The sequence below is a fragment of the Neomonachus schauinslandi genome, chromosome 8 (assembly GCF_002201575.2).
Source record: "Neomonachus schauinslandi chromosome 8, ASM220157v2, whole genome shotgun sequence".
NCBI lineage: Eukaryota > Metazoa > Chordata > Mammalia > Carnivora > Phocidae > Neomonachus > Neomonachus schauinslandi.
The window spans coordinates 107,418,953-107,437,248 of record NC_058410.1 but is presented as its reverse complement, the minus strand read 5'-3'; the positions used below and the strand labels follow the sequence as shown (position 1 = coordinate 107,437,248).

At 37.6% G+C, this 18,296-nt stretch overlaps 1 protein-coding gene across 3 annotated transcripts in view; it reads left to right on the top strand.

Moving 5' to 3' along the window:
- The window catches only part of UBR2 (ubiquitin protein ligase E3 component n-recognin 2), a 115,234-nt gene that overhangs the window by 86,562 nt on the left and 10,376 nt on the right, over positions 1-18,296 (top strand). For 2 of the 3 annotated variants that reach the window (XM_044917623.1, XM_021692132.2), the window contains exons 28-41: positions 54-134; positions 467-645; positions 1,566-1,765; positions 3,762-3,855; positions 4,525-4,686; positions 6,130-6,233; positions 6,936-7,014; positions 9,354-9,502; positions 9,875-9,930; positions 12,934-13,030; positions 13,277-13,344; positions 14,591-14,726; positions 15,384-15,474; positions 16,814-16,944. In XM_044917623.1, coding sequence (XP_044773558.1) covers positions 54-134; positions 467-645; positions 1,566-1,765; positions 3,762-3,855; positions 4,525-4,686; positions 6,130-6,233; positions 6,936-7,014; positions 9,354-9,502; positions 9,875-9,930; positions 12,934-13,030; positions 13,277-13,344; positions 14,591-14,726; positions 15,384-15,474; positions 16,814-16,944 — 1,627 coding nt within the window. The remainder of the gene's footprint in view (positions 1-53; positions 135-466; positions 646-1,565; positions 1,766-3,761; positions 3,856-4,524; positions 4,687-6,129; positions 6,234-6,935; positions 7,015-9,353; positions 9,503-9,874; positions 9,931-12,933; positions 13,031-13,276; positions 13,345-14,590; positions 14,727-15,383; positions 15,475-16,813; positions 16,945-18,296) is intronic. The other variant, XM_044917624.1, reaches the window with a different exon arrangement.

The window sequence follows — 18,296 nt, the reverse complement described above, 5'->3', positions numbered from 1 at the left end:
CTTTAAATTTTGATAATATTTCATAGCTTCCAAATAACTGATATTTTTTGTAGACTTTTAACACTATTAAGAAGATAAGAGAGAGTTCATCCGCCAGTCCCGTGGCAGAGACTGAAGGAACCATAATGGAAGAGGTACAAGAAGCAAAGTGTGGTCCTACTGAAGGATTGTAGCAAGTTCACTACAAACATTTGAATTTATCTGTAATAAGTCAGTAGTTTATATTATTCACAAAAAATGTGAATTCCAAAAAATGTGCCACTATTTATCTTTATTTGTTGTAGCAAATTTTTTTTGCTCTGCATGTTCTTTAAAAAAAAAAAAAAGATTTAAAAAACCTTTTGTTTAGATAAGTGAGATTATAAAATAGTTTTTAATTAGTATTTACATTAAAGGTAGTTCTGCTTTGGGGGAAGAAATGTGCATTTGGCATCTAATGGTCTAATTAAATGAAGCATACTTTTAGAGTTCAAGAGATAAAGACAAAGCTGAGAGGAAGAGAAAAGCTGAGATTGCCAGACTGCGCAGAGAAAAGATCATGGCCCAGATGTCTGAGATGCAGCGGCACTTTATTGATGAGAACAAAGAACTCTTTCAGCAGACGTTAGAACTGGATGCCTCTACCTCTGCTGTTCTTGATAATAGGTAAAAAAAATAATCAACATTTTTTTAATCTCTTACGCATTGGTTCTCAACTGGAAAGATGTTGCTTTTTTTCCTTATAAGTACACTTTTAATCTTAAAGTGATTTAGAAGGGTTGGTAGGTAAATTTTACAACCTCCAATTAGAGGAATTACTCTTAGAATTTGAGTTTATTAGTATATGTTTATGAGTATATCTCTGACTGTAAATGAGATACCATGTGTACACTCAAAATGAGATAGTATGTGTACGCTCACACAGAACACCCTTGACATTCATAAAAGAATGAGTGCACGAGGGCACCTGGGTGGCTCAGTTCATTGAGCATCCAACTCTTGATTTTGGCTCAGATCATGATCTCAGGGTCGTGAGATCCAGCCTTGTGTCAGGCTCCGTGCTCAGCGGGTAGTCTGCTTGAGATTCTCTCCCGCTCACTCACTTGCTCTCTCTTTTTCCTTTTTTTTTTTTTAAAGATTTTATTTATTTGACAGAGAGAGACACAGCGAGAGAGGGAACACAAGCAGGGGGAGTGGGAGAGGGAGAAGCAGGCTTCCCGCCGAGCAGGGAGCCCAATGCGGGGCTCGATCCCAGGACCCTGGGATCATGACCTGAGCCGAAGGCAGACACTTAACGACTGAGCCACCCAGGCGCCCCTGCTCTCTCTTTTTCAAATAAATAAATAAATCTTAAAAAAGAAAAATAAAGAATGAGTGCACTAGGCTCAGTTACCTGAGTGTCTGGCTTCTGTGTTGCATATTGGATTGCTGTGAGGATTACAGGAGATGGTTTGATATATATGAATGCCAGTTCAAATCATCAAAACCACATGTGTTGAATATGTACATACCTAAAGTCTGCTGTTTTATGATTTAAATGGAAACTTCTTAGGCTCATTAATAAAACTTGTACCTTTTTATTGCAGCCCAGTGGTTTCAGATATGGCACTTACAGCATTGGGCCCAGCACAAACTCAGGTCCCTGAACAGAGACAGTTTGTTACCTGTATATTGTGTCAAGAGGAGCAAGAGGTGAAGGTGGAGAGCAAGGCAATGGTTCTGGCAGCATTTGTTCAAAGATCAACTGTATTATCAAAAAACAGGAGTAAATTCATTCAGGATCCAGGTAAGTCATAGCTAGATCCTCTCCTCCCTCTTAATGACTGCCACTCAGTGTGGCACAGAAGTTTTATTAAGCTAATAATAACTCCAGAGGCTTGGTGGTATCTTAGGCAGCTGTCTTAGACAGAATTTTCCAGTTGACAGATGTGGAAACACTCCAGAAAGTTAAGTATCAGTCATGAATTCAGTAGCTGGTAAATAACAGGGATTCAAAAGAAAGCTTTTCTTTGTGATACAGCATTAACGTACTTGATGCTTAACAATCTTTCCCATTCTTCGATACACTTGTGAAGTCCTAATAATTAGTTGGCACACTGAAATAATAATAATTTTGTCTCCTGGATAGATCCAAAGTGGGATCTCTTGGGAACAGTTGTGTGAGTTACCTATGTGAGAAGTAGTCCTTGAGCCAGATTCTGATACAAAGTAGTGATAATATCACTGATATGGTTCCCCAGAAAGCAGACTCTTAAAATAGAGATTACCATGCAGGACATTTATTTGGGAGAGCCTTGGAATCAACATCTGTGGAATGGAGAGGAAGGGAGCAGGTTTGGGCAAAGGGAGAAGTTGAGCTTTAATGCAATCCCCCAAAGGCTTCATTGCACCCCATCGGAACTCTGGAGCTAGATGGCCCTTCGGAGGTGTCCTGAATTAAGAGTAAGGGGAATTGGGTCTTTACACCCCAACACTGTTCAGTGACTGGTTGTGGGCCACCCCTGCAAAGAGGTGTGACTTTGAGCGAAGCAGTTGCCGCTTCAAGAAGAATAACGGTGAAGTGTGCCCTCTTCCAGCTGCTAAGGCGGGGGAGTGAATCATTATTCCTGCAGGGGCATCTAAGCTACACATTATTGTTTCCACCACAGACACTTTTATATCTCTACTCTTAGACTTGTTTATATGTGCATATGCCTCAACAATTCCAGTAAACTTCTTGAGAGTGGGAACTGTGTCTTAATTTCCAAAGCACTTATTTAGCAAGTACCTTTTACATCGTAGAATTGAAAACCCACTGGTAGGATAGCCTTTTCTCCATAAGGAAAGTCTTCACAGTGTGGCTCTCAAGCACCTAGTTGAGAAAGATTGGTCTGCTTCATCTTAAAAAATGATCATTTGAACTCAGCAATTTATAAATTTCATTCCAGGCCAAAGATTAAAGTTATCAATTTTATTTAGTTATTTTGGCCATAAGAAGGTTTTCCAAATGCTCTCACAGCTTATATCTGGAAAGATTTTCTTTATGCTATGACATTTGCACTGTTGTAGTATATAAAGCAAATTGAAACGAGTAATTCTTTATAAAATGTTATGAATTTCTAAGATCATACTAATTTATGTAGAGAATTCAAAAAATTCTAAAAAGCCAGGCACCCATCTTAATTTGTCTTCATGTTTTCATCTCCTTTGAATATAAAAAATTAGCACCAGAACAGAAGAGTGTCCAAATTAATTATTTTTTCCCATCTGGGCTGCTGTCCTGGACATTTTGCTCCCACTTTGGCTCTGGTACAGTGATTGTGACTGTTCTTTGCATGAGTGTCTTTAGGCAGAATCTTCTTTAGGGGGCGCCCCATTATTGCCAAAACACCTTTTTTATTGCAGATATTATGACCCAGCTGCCCTAAAGTATTAAAGGCAGCCCCATGAAGAATATCCCTCTTAACAAGCTTGGGGCTTTTGGAGGGAATGGGAGTCTCTCAGTGCCCTGAAAGCGTGGAATGTTCAAAAGAGTAGATATACATAATACAGAATTCCAGTTTCAGTTAACAATTCAGGGATGTTTCATTTGCTCAGGATAGTAAAAATTAGAGAGTCTTGCTTTCTAAATAATCCAGGGTCTTGCATAAATTACTGGTATCTTGAAGGAATAAACTAGCCTTTCAAGTTTACAACCCCTTATCAAGGATTTCACAATTTAAAGTTGTGCATTTATTATAGGAAGATTAAATGCTTGGTTTTTTGTTTTGTTTTGTTTTTTGTTTGTTTGTTTTGTAATGCAGAAAAATATGATCCATTATTCATGCACCCTGATCTGTCTTGCGGAACACACACTGGTAGCTGTGGGCACATTATGCATGCCCATTGTTGGCAAAGGTAATTTATATTCTTAATATTAGTCAAGAGAAGCTTATCCAAAGGTTCAAAATTAACTTTTTAAATAAAGGACATTTCATTCTAGAAAAAGAGAGAAAGAACTAGAGATGCTGAAGAAAAACCTGCATATCACTTGCTAATAACAATTAAAATTGAGCTGCTTTGTCATACATGTTAATGGAGTAATTAGAAACTTCATAGTATATCAGATATATCTTTTAATGTGGGGATCTGTATTAGCTAACAAATTGAACGAAGAAAAAGATTTTTACGGTGGCATAAACCCTAGATGAGTGATGTCTTTCCAGGGTGTTCACTCTTGACTCTAAAGGTATTAGCACTTGCCTTGTTACTTCCTGAGATTGTCCTGGCTCCCCGACCTAAGATGGGATAACCTCAAATTTGTTCTACTCTGGTGCTTTCTATTCTCCTGCAAAACCAACAAATCAATGCTATTATCTTAGCACTATGCTCATTCAGTGATCACGCACTTCTGCTAGCAAATAGCCACTGACCCTGGGAAAGTGACAAGACAGCACTGGGACCAAGAAATGTGAAGATTTTAATTCTTGTATTGTGGAAACAAATTAGTTAAAACGTTGAAGCTTGTGGCTCTCATTGAGAAAAATTACCGTTGTTTTTGATACCTCATGTTCTCTAATTGTAAAGGTATTTTGATTCCGTTCAAGCTAAAGAACAGCGAAGGCAACAGAGATTGCGCTTACATACCAGCTACGATGTGGAAAATGGAGAATTCCTTTGTCCCCTCTGTGAGTGCTTGAGTAATACTGTAATTCCTCTGCTGCTTCCTCCACGAAATATTTTTAACAGGTAAGTTTGGGCCCATAAAACCTTTGTATTTAAGCAGTAGTTTTCCTTTGAAGATAATGAGATGATAAACCAGAGAGGTGAGAAATCACTCTAGATAATCACATTATGTTTTCCAGTTACTTTTTTTCATGTAATCATTTCTTCTGGTAGACCTGTGAAATACAATTTTGGTTCTTAGAAAGGAACAGGCCAAAATTTAATAGTTTCTTGGTCATCTGTATACATTATAGAAGGTGTAAAATTCCTGTGTGTTTATGAAAACGATCTCCTTTAGTCCTAGGACTCTACTTTAAATATCTTCCTCATACTTTACAAGGTATGTTCAGTAAATTGATAGGGGATGGAAGAGCTACTTCAGCTGAATTTATTGAATATTCTAACAAATAGAATTTTTTGCAATTTACTGGTTGGTAATACCTTCAGGAGTTGGGCCAAAAAAATGAAAATCTGTTGTTTTTAAAATGGAAGATTTTTGTTATTTTTATGTTATTTCAAATTTCTAGAATGCTTCTAGAATTTGATACTGTTGCTATTCAAAGCTGGTTTTTATATCTCAGTTTAGAATTATGCTATCTACCTTACATGCACAAATACTAATTTAAGTTTTGGGAATATAAATCATCTATTAATTTCTGTGCTATTTGGATTCAACTCAAAGCAAAGTTCTTTTCAGTTTTAGGAATTCAAACTATGGTGTCTTAGTTTATGCTACCACAAAATCTTCTTAAAACACTAGTAGATTTGAGTGTAAGCTCATGCTTTACATCTGCATTTGAACTGATAAATTAATCATTGTTAGATTAAGGATTCACTGCGTATAAGAAGAAAAAAAAATTACCTTTGTTGTGTTTCATACATCACTTTTGTTTTTGTTTTTGTTTTTTCCCATGAAGGTCAATTACATCGTAGTCATGAAGAAACAGGTTTTTTTGGAGTCTGATATAACTGGGTTTGAATGCCAGATCTGTCCTTTTATGTAGTCTTAGTCAAGTTACATAGCTCTAAACCTCAGTCTCCTCATCTGTAAAATGGGGAAAATAATGTAACCTATTACATAAGAGTATTTTGAGGATTAAGTCTAGTACTGTAAAATGCTTTTACTAAGTGTTTTTCACATAATAAACAATAAATATTAGTGGTGGTGCTGTGATTGTCTAAGAAATATTATTTCTTAGAATTTTAATATTATTAAAATTCCAGTACTATGAAAAAAGTGAAATTTTTGACAAATAATACTAGCATCATAGTAACAAATATCTTTTCATTTCCATTGGCAAATATCTATTATTTTTATAAGATACCAGATTTTCCCCTAGCTTTTTTTTTTTTTAATATTTGAAGTATGTTTAAATTATTATGCCCATGAGCATTTAAAGAGTCTTTTTGTATCTTAAACTAAGCAGCCGCAACAGAATACTAAACAGTCTCTATAATCTTCTCTAGCAGGTTAAATATTTCAGACCAACCAAAACTGACTCAGTGGATTAGAACAATCTCTCAGCAAATAAAAGCATTACAGGTTCTCAGGAAAGAAGAAAGTACTCCTAGTAAGTTCTCATAAGTTCATTTTTCCCCTAAAGTCTGAGATCATTGGAAAATGTAGCTCCAGAAGAAGTTATTTAAGACTATTTTAAAAGTGAAACCTCTCATTTTAAAATTTGACTTATTCTAATTTTCTTTGTCTTAATGAACTAATTTTGACTTTACTACAGTATTCCTTATTCCTTGAAAAACATACAAGCTCATGTGAAGTTTATAATAAATACTTCTCACTTATTCCCCCATTTTATTGAAGAGCTTCTGGGGGTGGGGGAATGTAACTGAGTGTTGCAGAGCCAGCTTTAGTTTGTGGTGGGCTGACTCACTTTATTGTTGGCATTACCATAGACTTCTCAAGTTTCATAAATACGTACTGCACTTAACGACCTCGCAGGAAAGCAGTCTGAGCAGAATTTATATCATTGGTTTTTATTAAAACAAAATAGCATACTCTCCTTACCTTCCCTAGCTGTGTTCTAGTGGCTATGCTATTAGGAAAAGCGTAGTTGACTGCAAAAGGTGCCTTGGTCAATCAGCAGTAGTATTTCTCATGCTTCGAATGTACCTTAGGACAGTTGTTATTAATGGGAATCTTTCCTGTCATTTTTTAATTTCTTTGACCTACCTATATTTAGAATGAAATTTATGACTGAAATGTACAGAACTACTGTAGACTGATGAATAATAATATAAAATGCTTATTTCTTTAGATACTGCTTCTTCAAAGAATTCAGAAAATATGGATGAATTGCAGCTCCCTGAAGGGTTTAGGCCTGATTTTCATCCTAAGTGAGTGTATTATTTGATTTCTTTCAAACTTGTTCTACTTGAAATGAAAAATGAGGTGGTTAGAATATGATTTGTCAAACTAGGGAGCAAAATATTATAAGACATTGATCTTGAAATCTGAGGTTTAAGGATTACATGATGATATTTATTGCGGGTATATTGATAAAAACCAAAGAACCATGTGACATGCTTTACTCTCACCAACCTCGCCTAGTCTGCATTGCTGACTCCCTGCGCTACCCTTCACCTGGCTCTCCCCGGCAACAACTAATCAGTACATCTAATTCTAAACTGTTCAGCTTCCCCACCAAGTCCTGTGCTTTCCTTCCGACTTTCATATTTCTGGCAATGGCTCCACCAGTGTCTTAGTAACCCAGGATCAAAACCAGAATATTTTCAGCACTGTTTTAAGTAAATTAATTATAAAGTGTAGTATAGATTCTAGAGCCAAACTGCAACTGCTTGATTCAATCCCCAGCACCACTACTTACTAGCTGTGCGACTCTTTTCAAATTGCTTGACCTCTCTGTACCTCAGTTTCCTCATGTGTAAAGTGAGAGTACTGATACTTACCTTGTCAGTGTTGTGAAGATAAAGTGACATGACGTATGTAAAGCCACTTGGATGCCATGCCTGGCATATACTAAGTAACTCAAGAAAACCCTCGGTCCTTTGCCTCCCACATCCCCTACCTCCCTCCCCATGGAGGAGTCCTATGATACTGTTTATTTCTTCTGCCTTCCATATTTCTAATTAAAATGCTTAGTTGATTGTCTCTTGATTTATCATTTTTAAACCATTCTCTTTCTGTTGACTGGCAATTTAAAATTCAACCCTTAACCTCTGCCCTATCCACTGCTCACCAGTGTCCAAGTAATTTCAGTTTTTAGTTAAATTGGTTGGCAATTTTTACATTATGATTGTCTCTACTGATAGAAGTTATGTGTTATGATTTTATTTCCTTATATAATTTTGTCTTTTTGGTGGTTAATAATCACCTTATATCTTTCATGTACTTGGTTTTCTATGTGTGTATTACTTCCCCCCCACAGACACCCATGGTGTAATAGATCTGTCAGATGTCTAGCAGTAGCTTTTCTAAAGTGCTCAGATACATCAGATGATCTGTTCTGGAACCCCTCCTCCAGCAACCTGTGTCCTCCTGTACTGATCAGGACAAGGCACAGTTGTCACCCCGAGACTTCTCCTGGCCATACCCCTCATATTGCCGTGCATCTCATATCTTGCTCTTTCTTGATTTACTCCCTTGTTTTGCACAGGTGCACCCTTCAGCAGATTCCTAAGGAAGGGTGCCTGGGTGTTAAATTTTCATGTCTGAAAATACATTTGTTCATTTGTTTGGTTGATGGCCTGGGTATAGAATTGTAGGTTAGAAGTAGTTTTTCATCTAGATTTTGAAAGTAGCATCTGTTGAGAAATTAACTCTATTCTGATTCCTATTCCTTTGTAGCTATTACTTCTGGAAACTGTTGGGATCTTCCCTTTAATTCCCAGTGTACTAAAAATTTCTCTATGATGTTCCTTGGTATATGGATTTTTTCCTCATCCATTTTGCTACATTTTCAGTAGACTCTTTGAAGATTCATGTCCTTCAGTTGTGAAAATCGTTTTCTGTTTCTTAGACAATCTTCTTTTGGTTTTTCTGTTCTTTGAGATAGTCCTACTGTTAGCTCACTGTTGGCCCTCTTGGACTGATCCTCTAAATTTCTCACAAGTTTGCTGGTTTCTGTACTGTCTGTGTTTTCCCTGTGTTCTTTGTTTCTGCCAGTTTGTTTGGATTTATCTCTTTGATGTTTGATTCTTTCCTTAAATGTTTACCGTTCCTCGGGTGGCTATTCAAGAATAAGTCACTCAGAAGCTCCTTGGATACCTGGTGGGCAAGCTGGAGCTTGCTGACCTGTGAACTTCATGGGGAAATGATCAGGCCCCCACTGGTCTTTTACTTGGGATCCCCAAATGCCAGTGTGTAAAATGGCTTACCCCTGAGGATTCTTCCCTGGAGAAACTAAAATGTATGGCAGTGGGTATACATTGCCAGTGTTCTTAAGATGGAGAAAGAGATCAAGGGTCCTTTGTTATGTAGGCTTCCACCAGATAGCTTGTTTTCAGCCTTGGGCCTCACCCCCGCCCACCAAAATAAAGTATAACTCCTCTCAGGCAGAGACAGTTTGCATGTCTTTAATTCCCGCTTTGCACACTCTATTTTTAAATAGTTTCAGTGGTTCAATTCCAACATAGCAAATGGCTGTTAAGAAACTGAACCATTTGATTAAAATGAGCATATTGTTTTGAGCTAATTCTATACATGTTCACTTCAGGAACCCTTATTCTGAGAGCATAAAAGAAATGCTAACAACATTTGGAACTGCTACTTATAAGGTGGGACTAAAGGTTCATCCCAATGAGGAGGATCCCCGTGTGCCTATAATGTGTTGGGGTAGTTGTGCATACACCATCCAAAGCGTAGGTAAGAGATTTACAATTGTGTCTCTCTTTAAGTCACAAGCATGTGCTAACATGAATTTTGTGTGGAAGCCTGTATTTTTAAATGAGATGTTTAAAGTGGCAATAATCTGAAGAAATAAAGACTTTGAAGCAGGAAGTATATACTGACAAAATATTAGATTGACAGTTTATAAATTAAGCACAGCAACAGAGAACTCATTTTGGTGGTGCTTATAGCTTCTTGTCAGTTGAGAGGATATGTTTTCAATTTTACTTTTCATTCAGAGTTCATTCTTGTGAAATGACTTAAAGATTTCAAAACCTGACAATATTGTGCTTCCAGATATACATAATATCCAGTGTATTTATCATCTTAACCATTTTTAATCTGCAGAAAGAATTTTAAGTGATGAAGATAAACCATTATTTGGTCCTTTGCCTTGCAGACTGGTAAGTTGTCCGTTTACTCAGTTCACGGAATGGTGGAATAGAAATCCAGTGGTTCTTTTTTTAATCTTAAAAACCTGAAATGGTTATGTAAGCATAGGTTCATCACTCCTTTCATAGTAAAACCCATTTTCTGTAATGATAGTGAAGAAGTAATGTTTGTTGTTTAATTTTTCATGATGTTCTTTCTTTTAAATAGGTTTGAGTTCTTCTCATCCAGAGATCTTGATTAAACACATGAAAAGTGGAAAAAAACTAAAAACAGTTCTTGTTCTTGAATTTTTAATGCTATAATTAGAGGTATAAAACAGAACATACCCTCTACCACATTTGACTACCTTTTATGAGCAATATGTAAATAAGTACAGATTAATGTCAAAATAGTACATTTACTACTGAGAAGAATGAAGAAAGAATATACAAAGCTTGCTAATTTTTACTGTGTAGTTAGTGTCAGTGTGATACACTGCCTGCTCTGCAAGTTGAAAATCATAAAAGTGCACTTAAGAGCAAAATCATGTAATTTTATTCATGGAGAATCACATGGGGAGTTTAAAAAATGCCTGGGCTCTCCATGGGTCAGTTAAATTAGTCTCTGGAGCTAGGCCCCACGCATTAATATTTTGTAAAAAACTTCTTAGGTGGGGATGCCTGGGTGGCTCAGTTGGTTAAGCAGCTGCCTTCAGCTCAGGTCATGATCTCAGGATCCTGGGATCGAGTCCGGCATCAGGCTCCCCGCTCAGCAGGGAGCCTGCTTCTCCCTCTGCCTGCTGCTCCTCCTGCTTGTGCTCTCTAATAAAATCTTAAAAAAAAAAAAAAAAAAAAAACCAACTTCTTAGGTGCCAAGATTGACAACACATTTGTAAGAGCCTAACCAAGAAACAACCAGTATAGAAAATACAGTTCAGTATGATCACTCAACAACTAGTTAATTTGTTGACTTTTGTTTTCATTGCAAACACTAGAGTCTCAGGACCCTTTTTTATGGTTTAAAGAATATAGTTTGTGTATCAGAGGTACTCAACTAGGGGTTGTGCATTAAAATCCTCTTTGGAACTTTTTAAAAATAGAAATAACCTAAACCACTTTGGACTTGGAATATCTGGAAGTAAACCTGGTATTAAAACTGTCCTGAATTATATCTTTATAGTAAATCAGCAGAATGGTAATTCTTAACTATAAGATATATGATACAATGTTATAATATATCAGAGTTGACTGTGATACTTTTTGCTACAGTAAATAAGAGTTGGTAATTTGTTGATTATTAAAAAGGCAATCTATGTATCCATCCAGTTGGTCAGCAGAATTTGTTGAATTCCTCTCCTATATATTTGTCCTGTCCCTTTCATTTGTACTTCTACTTGTTTGGTTCATATCATTTCTTGCCTAGATTATTATAGCAGTCTCTACCCTGAATCTTTTTCCTTATTAATACAGTATCAAAGGGTTCCTCCAAAAAGTAATAGTGACTATATCTCTTAAACCTTTTTTTTTTTAAGTTTATTTATTTGTTTAAGTAATTTCTGTACCCAGTGTGGGGCTCAAACTGAAAACTCCAGGATCAAGAGTTGCATACTGTACCGACTGAGCCAGCCAGGCGCCCCTATCTCTTAAACTTCTTAACTTGTTTCTCCATCATCACCTCCTGCCAATCCCCACATCCATGGTCCAAGCTGGCAGAATCATTGCCAGTCCCCAAATGCTAATTCCCAGGCCTTCCTCTCTGTTAGAGTGCCCCGAACAGACTCCTCTTTATGATGGTTCTTCAATCTTTGCTTTCCCTGGGAAACCTCTGAGCCATGCCCTATGAGTGGGATATCCCTTGTCTGTATTACTGCCTCCTTCAGTTGTCTCCTCCCCCTTTTCTTCCCTTCCCTCTCTGCTCACCCCAGTCCCCGCCCCCGCCAGCCAGGACTGTGAGCTTCTTGAGTGCAGGAGAAGTGGGGTGAGTTTTCATTTTAAGATCTTCAAAACCACATATTAGTAGTCCTCAATATCTGGTGAACCAAACAGCGTTACAGAAGATTTGGAAAATAGAGAATTAAGCAGGAAGAAAAAACTCATCAGTTCACCACCTGTCTTTTTTCATTAACATATTAAAACTTGATGACAGTTGATATTTAGATGTAGTTTTGTTCCTGCTGTATTCTTCACTTTACATCAAGATTTTTCTCATTGTTGCTTACATAGTCCCCATAATAATTTTGATGGCTGCAGACACCCTGATTCGTTACATCCATCTTCTTGCCCATAGTTTCCCCAGTATTTGGAGGATTTCCCACAGTTTAGAGCATCTCTTTAGAATAAATATAAAGAATACTGCATCACCTTCTTGGGAGTCTTGGTTGTTTACAATTTGTCTTGATGCATGTATCCTTTTCCATAGCGAACCAGCAGCTTGGTTGCAAGGAGATAGCTTTGGTTTATTCTGCATACAATTAGATATTCTTCATTCCATTCATTCCATGTTAGAGACATGTCATTACAGATATGACGGATTCAGTTCCATACCACCTAGAAAGATCCAAGAGAGATATCATATGCATCCAGCTTTGCTTTGACTAGCTGTGATTTGAACTAGGATTCCTGAAAGGATAGAACTACAGTTGACCCTTGAACAACATGGGTTTGAACTGAATGGGTTCACTTACACATGGGTGTGTGTGTGGGTGTGTGTGTGTGTGTGTGTGTACAGTGCCATAAATGTATTTTCTCTTCCCCATGATTTTCTTACTATTTTCTTTTTTCTAGCTTCTTTTATTGTAAGAATACAGTGTATAATACATATACAAAAATGTGTTAATCAACTGTTTATGTTATCAGTAAGGCTTCTAGTCAGCAATAGACTGTTAAGTTTTGGAGGAGTGAAAAGTTATATGCAGATTTTCAACTGTGGGTGGGGAGGGCCTCAACTCCCCCAACCCCCATGTTGTTCAAGGATCAAATGTACCTTTTATACATAAGCTGGCTTCTTTGTTCATTGCATCAATCTCTTTATTTCAGGATGACTGTCTTAGGTCACTAACAAGATTTGCTGCAGCACATTGGACGGTGGCATCGCTTTCAGTGGTACAAGGACACTTTCGTAAACTTTTTGCATGTGAGTATGAACACTTGTACCGTATATGGTAATTTCTCATCTTCTGTGGTTTTGTTCTTAGTGGTGCAACTTCTCTCCATTAGGAAAAATATTTTGGTAATACTGTTTATGTGCAGCTTCTAGCTTAAAAATTAATATGTATCTTACAAAAAATACATTTAAACTAGGGTGTATGCATTTTTAAAATAATTTAATACTTAGGTTGGCATATGAGATGTGCTAATGCATTTTTCTTTAACTATTTAGCATTGGTACCAGATGACAACCATGGAGACCTTCCATGCATATTAGATATTGACATGTTTCATTTGTTGGTGAGTATCTTGTGATTTGTGTTTGAAATTCTCTTTATCTTACTATATCTATATCTAATAACTATCTTAGAGTTGGTGAGTGTAAAGGCAAACAGGAGGAGTTGTCATCTATTCTTAATACTTCTGAGTATGATTCTTTTCCCAAGAGCCTCAGAGAAGAAAATGTTAAGGAATATAGTTGAGAGGCTTGACCTCTCTTATTTTGTTTTGTGACTGAGGTCAGTAATTTAGCCTCTTTACGTTTTTTACCCATAAAGAAGTAGAAGTAACACTAGTAATATAAGGGCTGCTGCTGACCCATACAGTGCTTTGGGACAGATAAACCCTGTGGTCACATTACTTAGCAACAGACAGCCCTTTTCTATGATTTAAGGAAAGGTTTGTCTTCTGAGCAGATGCATTCTAGTGCCAGGACACAGCACTGGCCAGGCAGTGGGTGGCTAACCTTCAGCCACACATCAGCTGGGTCCCCTTACATGGGACGCTGAGTGCACCACCACACATAGCAATCCCACGTGCTGTCCCCTTAACCTCTTTGAGCATCGGATTCTGAACCTTTAAGTTGGTTAGTCCCTATCCCATATGATTGTGTCAGAATTCAGTGGAACAAGCAGTATAAAGAGCTTAGAGAGCACCATGTCCCGAGTAAATGTTAGCCATTGTTACTGATTCTGGGACTCCTATAAAGACCACCACCACTAGTCCCACTGGACAGGCAGCAGGAGGCTCACAAGCAAGCTTGCATTTATTGTGCACCTCACTGCTTTCACATCCATTCTCAGTTAGCCCTTATATCCTTACTACACTGAGGTATGAAAAACATATATATATATTAGGTCTAGTTTACCAGCAGGAAAACTGAGGCTCAAAGGTGTTAACTTGTCTAAAAAGCCCATAAAAGGAACTGGGATTCATATCTAGATTTTTGTGTGTCCAAAATCCATGGGGTTTTTTTTCCACTGCTCACTCCCTAGGAAGATTTCAAGTGTTATCTTTTATTACTAACAATAAGGTGTATTAGGGAGTCACTGGACATATGAAATGATAGTACTCATGCAGATTCCATTAGGCTGTAAGTCATTTCATTTAGCCAATCCCGGTGGAATTTCTAGCATGTGCCCTTTAAGAACAAAGATTTCTGAAGGGGAGGGGCTGAGCTCAGAAGGGGATCATGTTAAGAAACTGGAAATGTCTTCAGCTGTGGAAGGAAAGGTGACCTGTCTGACCCTTGGCATTTGGTATCTAGGTGGGCTTGGTGCTCGCTTCCCCTGCGTTGCAGTGTCAGGATTTTTCTGGGATCAGCCTTGGCACTGGAGACCTTCACATTTTCCATCTGGTTACTATGGCACATATCGTACAGATCTTACTTACCTCATGTACAGGTAACTCCTTTTTTTTCAGCTTTTTGAAGGGCGAAGTACTTGAGTTTTCTCTGTTTTAAAAAAAAAAAAAGTAAGAGATGGGATGCTGGGTGGCTCAGTCGGTTAAGCATCTGCCTTCGGCCAGGTCATGATCCCAGGGTCCTGGGATCCAGCCCTACATCGGGCTTCTTGCTCAGCAGGGAGTCTATTTCTCCCTCTGCCTACCGCTCCCCCTTCTTGTGCTCTGTCTGTCTCTCTCTAATAAATAAAATCTTTAAAAAAAAAAAGAGGAAGAGGTGCCTAGACAAGATTAATGCATAAATTATAATTAGGCCACTTCTTTTTTCTGTTCATCCTCATGTGGAAAGTTTTGAAACCAATTTCTTCTAGTAAAATCCCCTAGCAATGTGAATGTTTTTACTTATTTTATATTTCATAAGTTCAATAATAGTTGAGTACCATAGAATATAAGTATATTTAGCTGATTTTCTCAAAGCCTGCTGGCTTCTTGTTATGATGGAGATTGGCACTGTGCTCACAGCTGGGGGTTAAAGTTCTTTGTATTTCGTGGGGATATTTTCAGATATGTGCAAATATAGGAATCTATTTGAGCACTTAAATGATGTGGTCATTAATCCATAAGCAAATATGGGATACTAATATTTCCACATCTTTCAGAAGAGAATGGCATGGATCAAGAAAATCCTGCTGGTGAAGAAGAATTAGCAGTTCTTGCTTTGTATAAAACACTTCAGCAGTACACAGGAAGGTGAGATCATAATCTTTACATCATCACAGTTCCCCAAATATTAGTGGGTGATAGCATGAGAAAGGAATTCTTTTGTTGAAAAAGGGAAATTGCTGCCTGTTGACATGTTTAAAAGAGAAGATGAAGGAGTGATCCGCAGGACTCCTTTAATTTTAATATACTAACATGATTGGAAATCTGAGAAAGGAGTAATATATGGAGCTTCCCATGTGTATTTGGCCATGGAACCTTTATTTTGCTCAGAGGATTTGTCACAGACTAGTGAAAATATGGAACTTACTTTGAAAAGTACGGTTCTAGTGCTCGCTTTGGCAGCACATAGACTAAAATTGAAAAGTACTATTCTAAAATATATGTTGTCTCGGGGCGCCTGAGTGGCTCAGTCGTTAAGCGTCTGCCTTCGGCTCAGGTCATGATCCCGGTGTCCTGGGATCAAGCCCCGCATCAGGCTCCCTGCTCAGCGGGAAGCCTGCTTCTCTCTCTGCCTCTCCCACTCACCCTGCTTGTGTTCCCTCTCTCGCTGTGTCTCTGTCAAAAAAATAAATAAAATCTTTAAAAAATAAATAAATAAATAAATAAAATATATGTTGTCTCACTAGGAATTTTAAAATGCAAATTAAGTCAGCATAATATATTTTTAAGGTAATATCCAGGACTGGATGGAGTGCAAGGAAATTATTAGAATTCCACATATTGTGGAGTCATTTCCATTTGGTACAGCAGTTTCACTTAGTTTTTTAACAGTGTACGTCAAGAACCATAATGTTTATTCTTTGAGTTATCCCATTTCTGAGAATGCACGCTAATAAAGTAATTCAACATATAGAAAAACCTACTGGCATAAAGATGTATACACTGTGATATTGTTTATATTAGCAAAGAATTTAAACCAATCACAGTGTTTGCTTATAGGGGAATAATTTGCTGAATTATGATTGATGTATTCCAGAATATTACAGTTCTGATAAAACTTATGTTTTATGATGTTCTGAAAAACAATTTTATATTTCATATGTTAGAACTATAACTATGTAAGACATAGATGAGTGTGAAATAGAAATAGCTAGAATAGTAGTGCTGATAAAAATTTCTAGAATAGTGGGAGTTTTTTATTTTCCGAATTTTCTCTTTATATAGCTATATTACTTTTATATATTTTAGTAACAGCATTGATGGCTATAGCACCATTTATGCCTGACATCCCATAATGGGGCTGCCCACTCCTTTTAAGCCTCGTGCCACTGATTCCAAATAGCAGTTGTCCCTGTTTTCACGCTGTGCTATAACTAGAATGACCTTTCCTCATTAGATTTCCCAGTTATCATTTTTCTCTTTTTAGTTCCTTGAAAGAAACACCATCTGGCTGGCATCTGTGGAGGAATGTCAGAAATGGAATCATGCCTTTCCTGAAGTGTTCTGCTTTGTTTTTTCACTACTTAAATGGAGTTCCCTCCCCACCTGAAATTCAAGGTAATTTCTGATTTCTTTCAAAATGTAGGAAATGTCTGTAGTCTTTCACTCCAGCAGTGTATAATTAAAGTGACTTGTAAAAATGAAAGCTTAGGGGGCACCTGGTTGGCTCAGTCGGTTAAGCATCCAACTTTGCATTTCGACTCAGGTCATGATCTCAATGTCATGAGATGAAACCCTGTGTCGAGCTTTGTGCTGGGTGTGGAGCCTGCTTAAGATTCTCTCTCCCTCTCTCTCTGCCCCTCCGCCCCCCCCCCAACATGGGCACACCCCCACCAAAAAAAAACTTAGAACATAGCTAATTGACTGTGGTGATGTACACAATTACAGAATAAAAATGCGTATTTATGTATATATGTCTGATTTTATTTGGCTCTCAGTAAATGTACTGCTTTTATGTACAAAAACATACTAAGTTTACTTTCAGAGTTAGAATGTTCAATTATATGTTATTCATAAACTGGGTTCTTCAGATAATAAAAGGTGAAAACTCACAATGTCAGTTAACTTGAAATGTGTGGTATTAATGTTCAGAATACCAATAATTGCATATATATGATTTTAATGTAGGAATTCATTTGCTATTTAACAGTTATTTTCTATGTTCTGTTTCAATTCATTTCATAAAAGTGTAGTATCAAGGCAGACTTAAAGTTTACTGTCTCTGTACCTCATAGTGACTGGCACAGGGCAAGGGGTGCCCACAGGTGAGATTGCCCTCTCAAAGTCTTTTGACTGGCACCTTCATTCAGCTAATAGTCTAGACTTCCTGATCATTTGCAGTGATGAGTAAAGGTAGTGCTTAAATCCATCTCTCATGATAAAATCATCTTCTATTTCTGTACTGCTTTATACTTTTCCAGAGCACCCATGTTATTTTTGTCATGTATTTGTTCACGCATAACCCCAGTGAAGGAGATTGGGCTGCTACACCATTTTTCAAATGGTAAAACTGAGACACAAAGAAATCGTGACCAGTTTGGTGTGGGAGCTGCCTGGTTCTGCTCTCAGTTGTGCCATTTTCTGTGGACCCCTTCCACATGCCCTTTTGTGAACTTCCTACGAGTTACATATCGGGGCGCCTGGGTGGCTCAGTCGTTAAGCATCTGCCTTCGGCTCAGGTCATGATCCCAGGGTCCTGGGATAGATCCCCGCGTCGGGCTCCTTGCTCTGCGGGGAGCCTGCTTCTCCCTCTCCCACTCCCACTGCTTGTGTTCCCTCTCTCACTGTCAAATAAATAAATAAAATCTTAAAAAAAAGTTACATATCTAGTAAATCCAGACTCTTTTTTCATCATGCTTTTAAGTTCTGCTATTGCTTACTGTCATACAGGATGTACTCTTAGTTGTTAC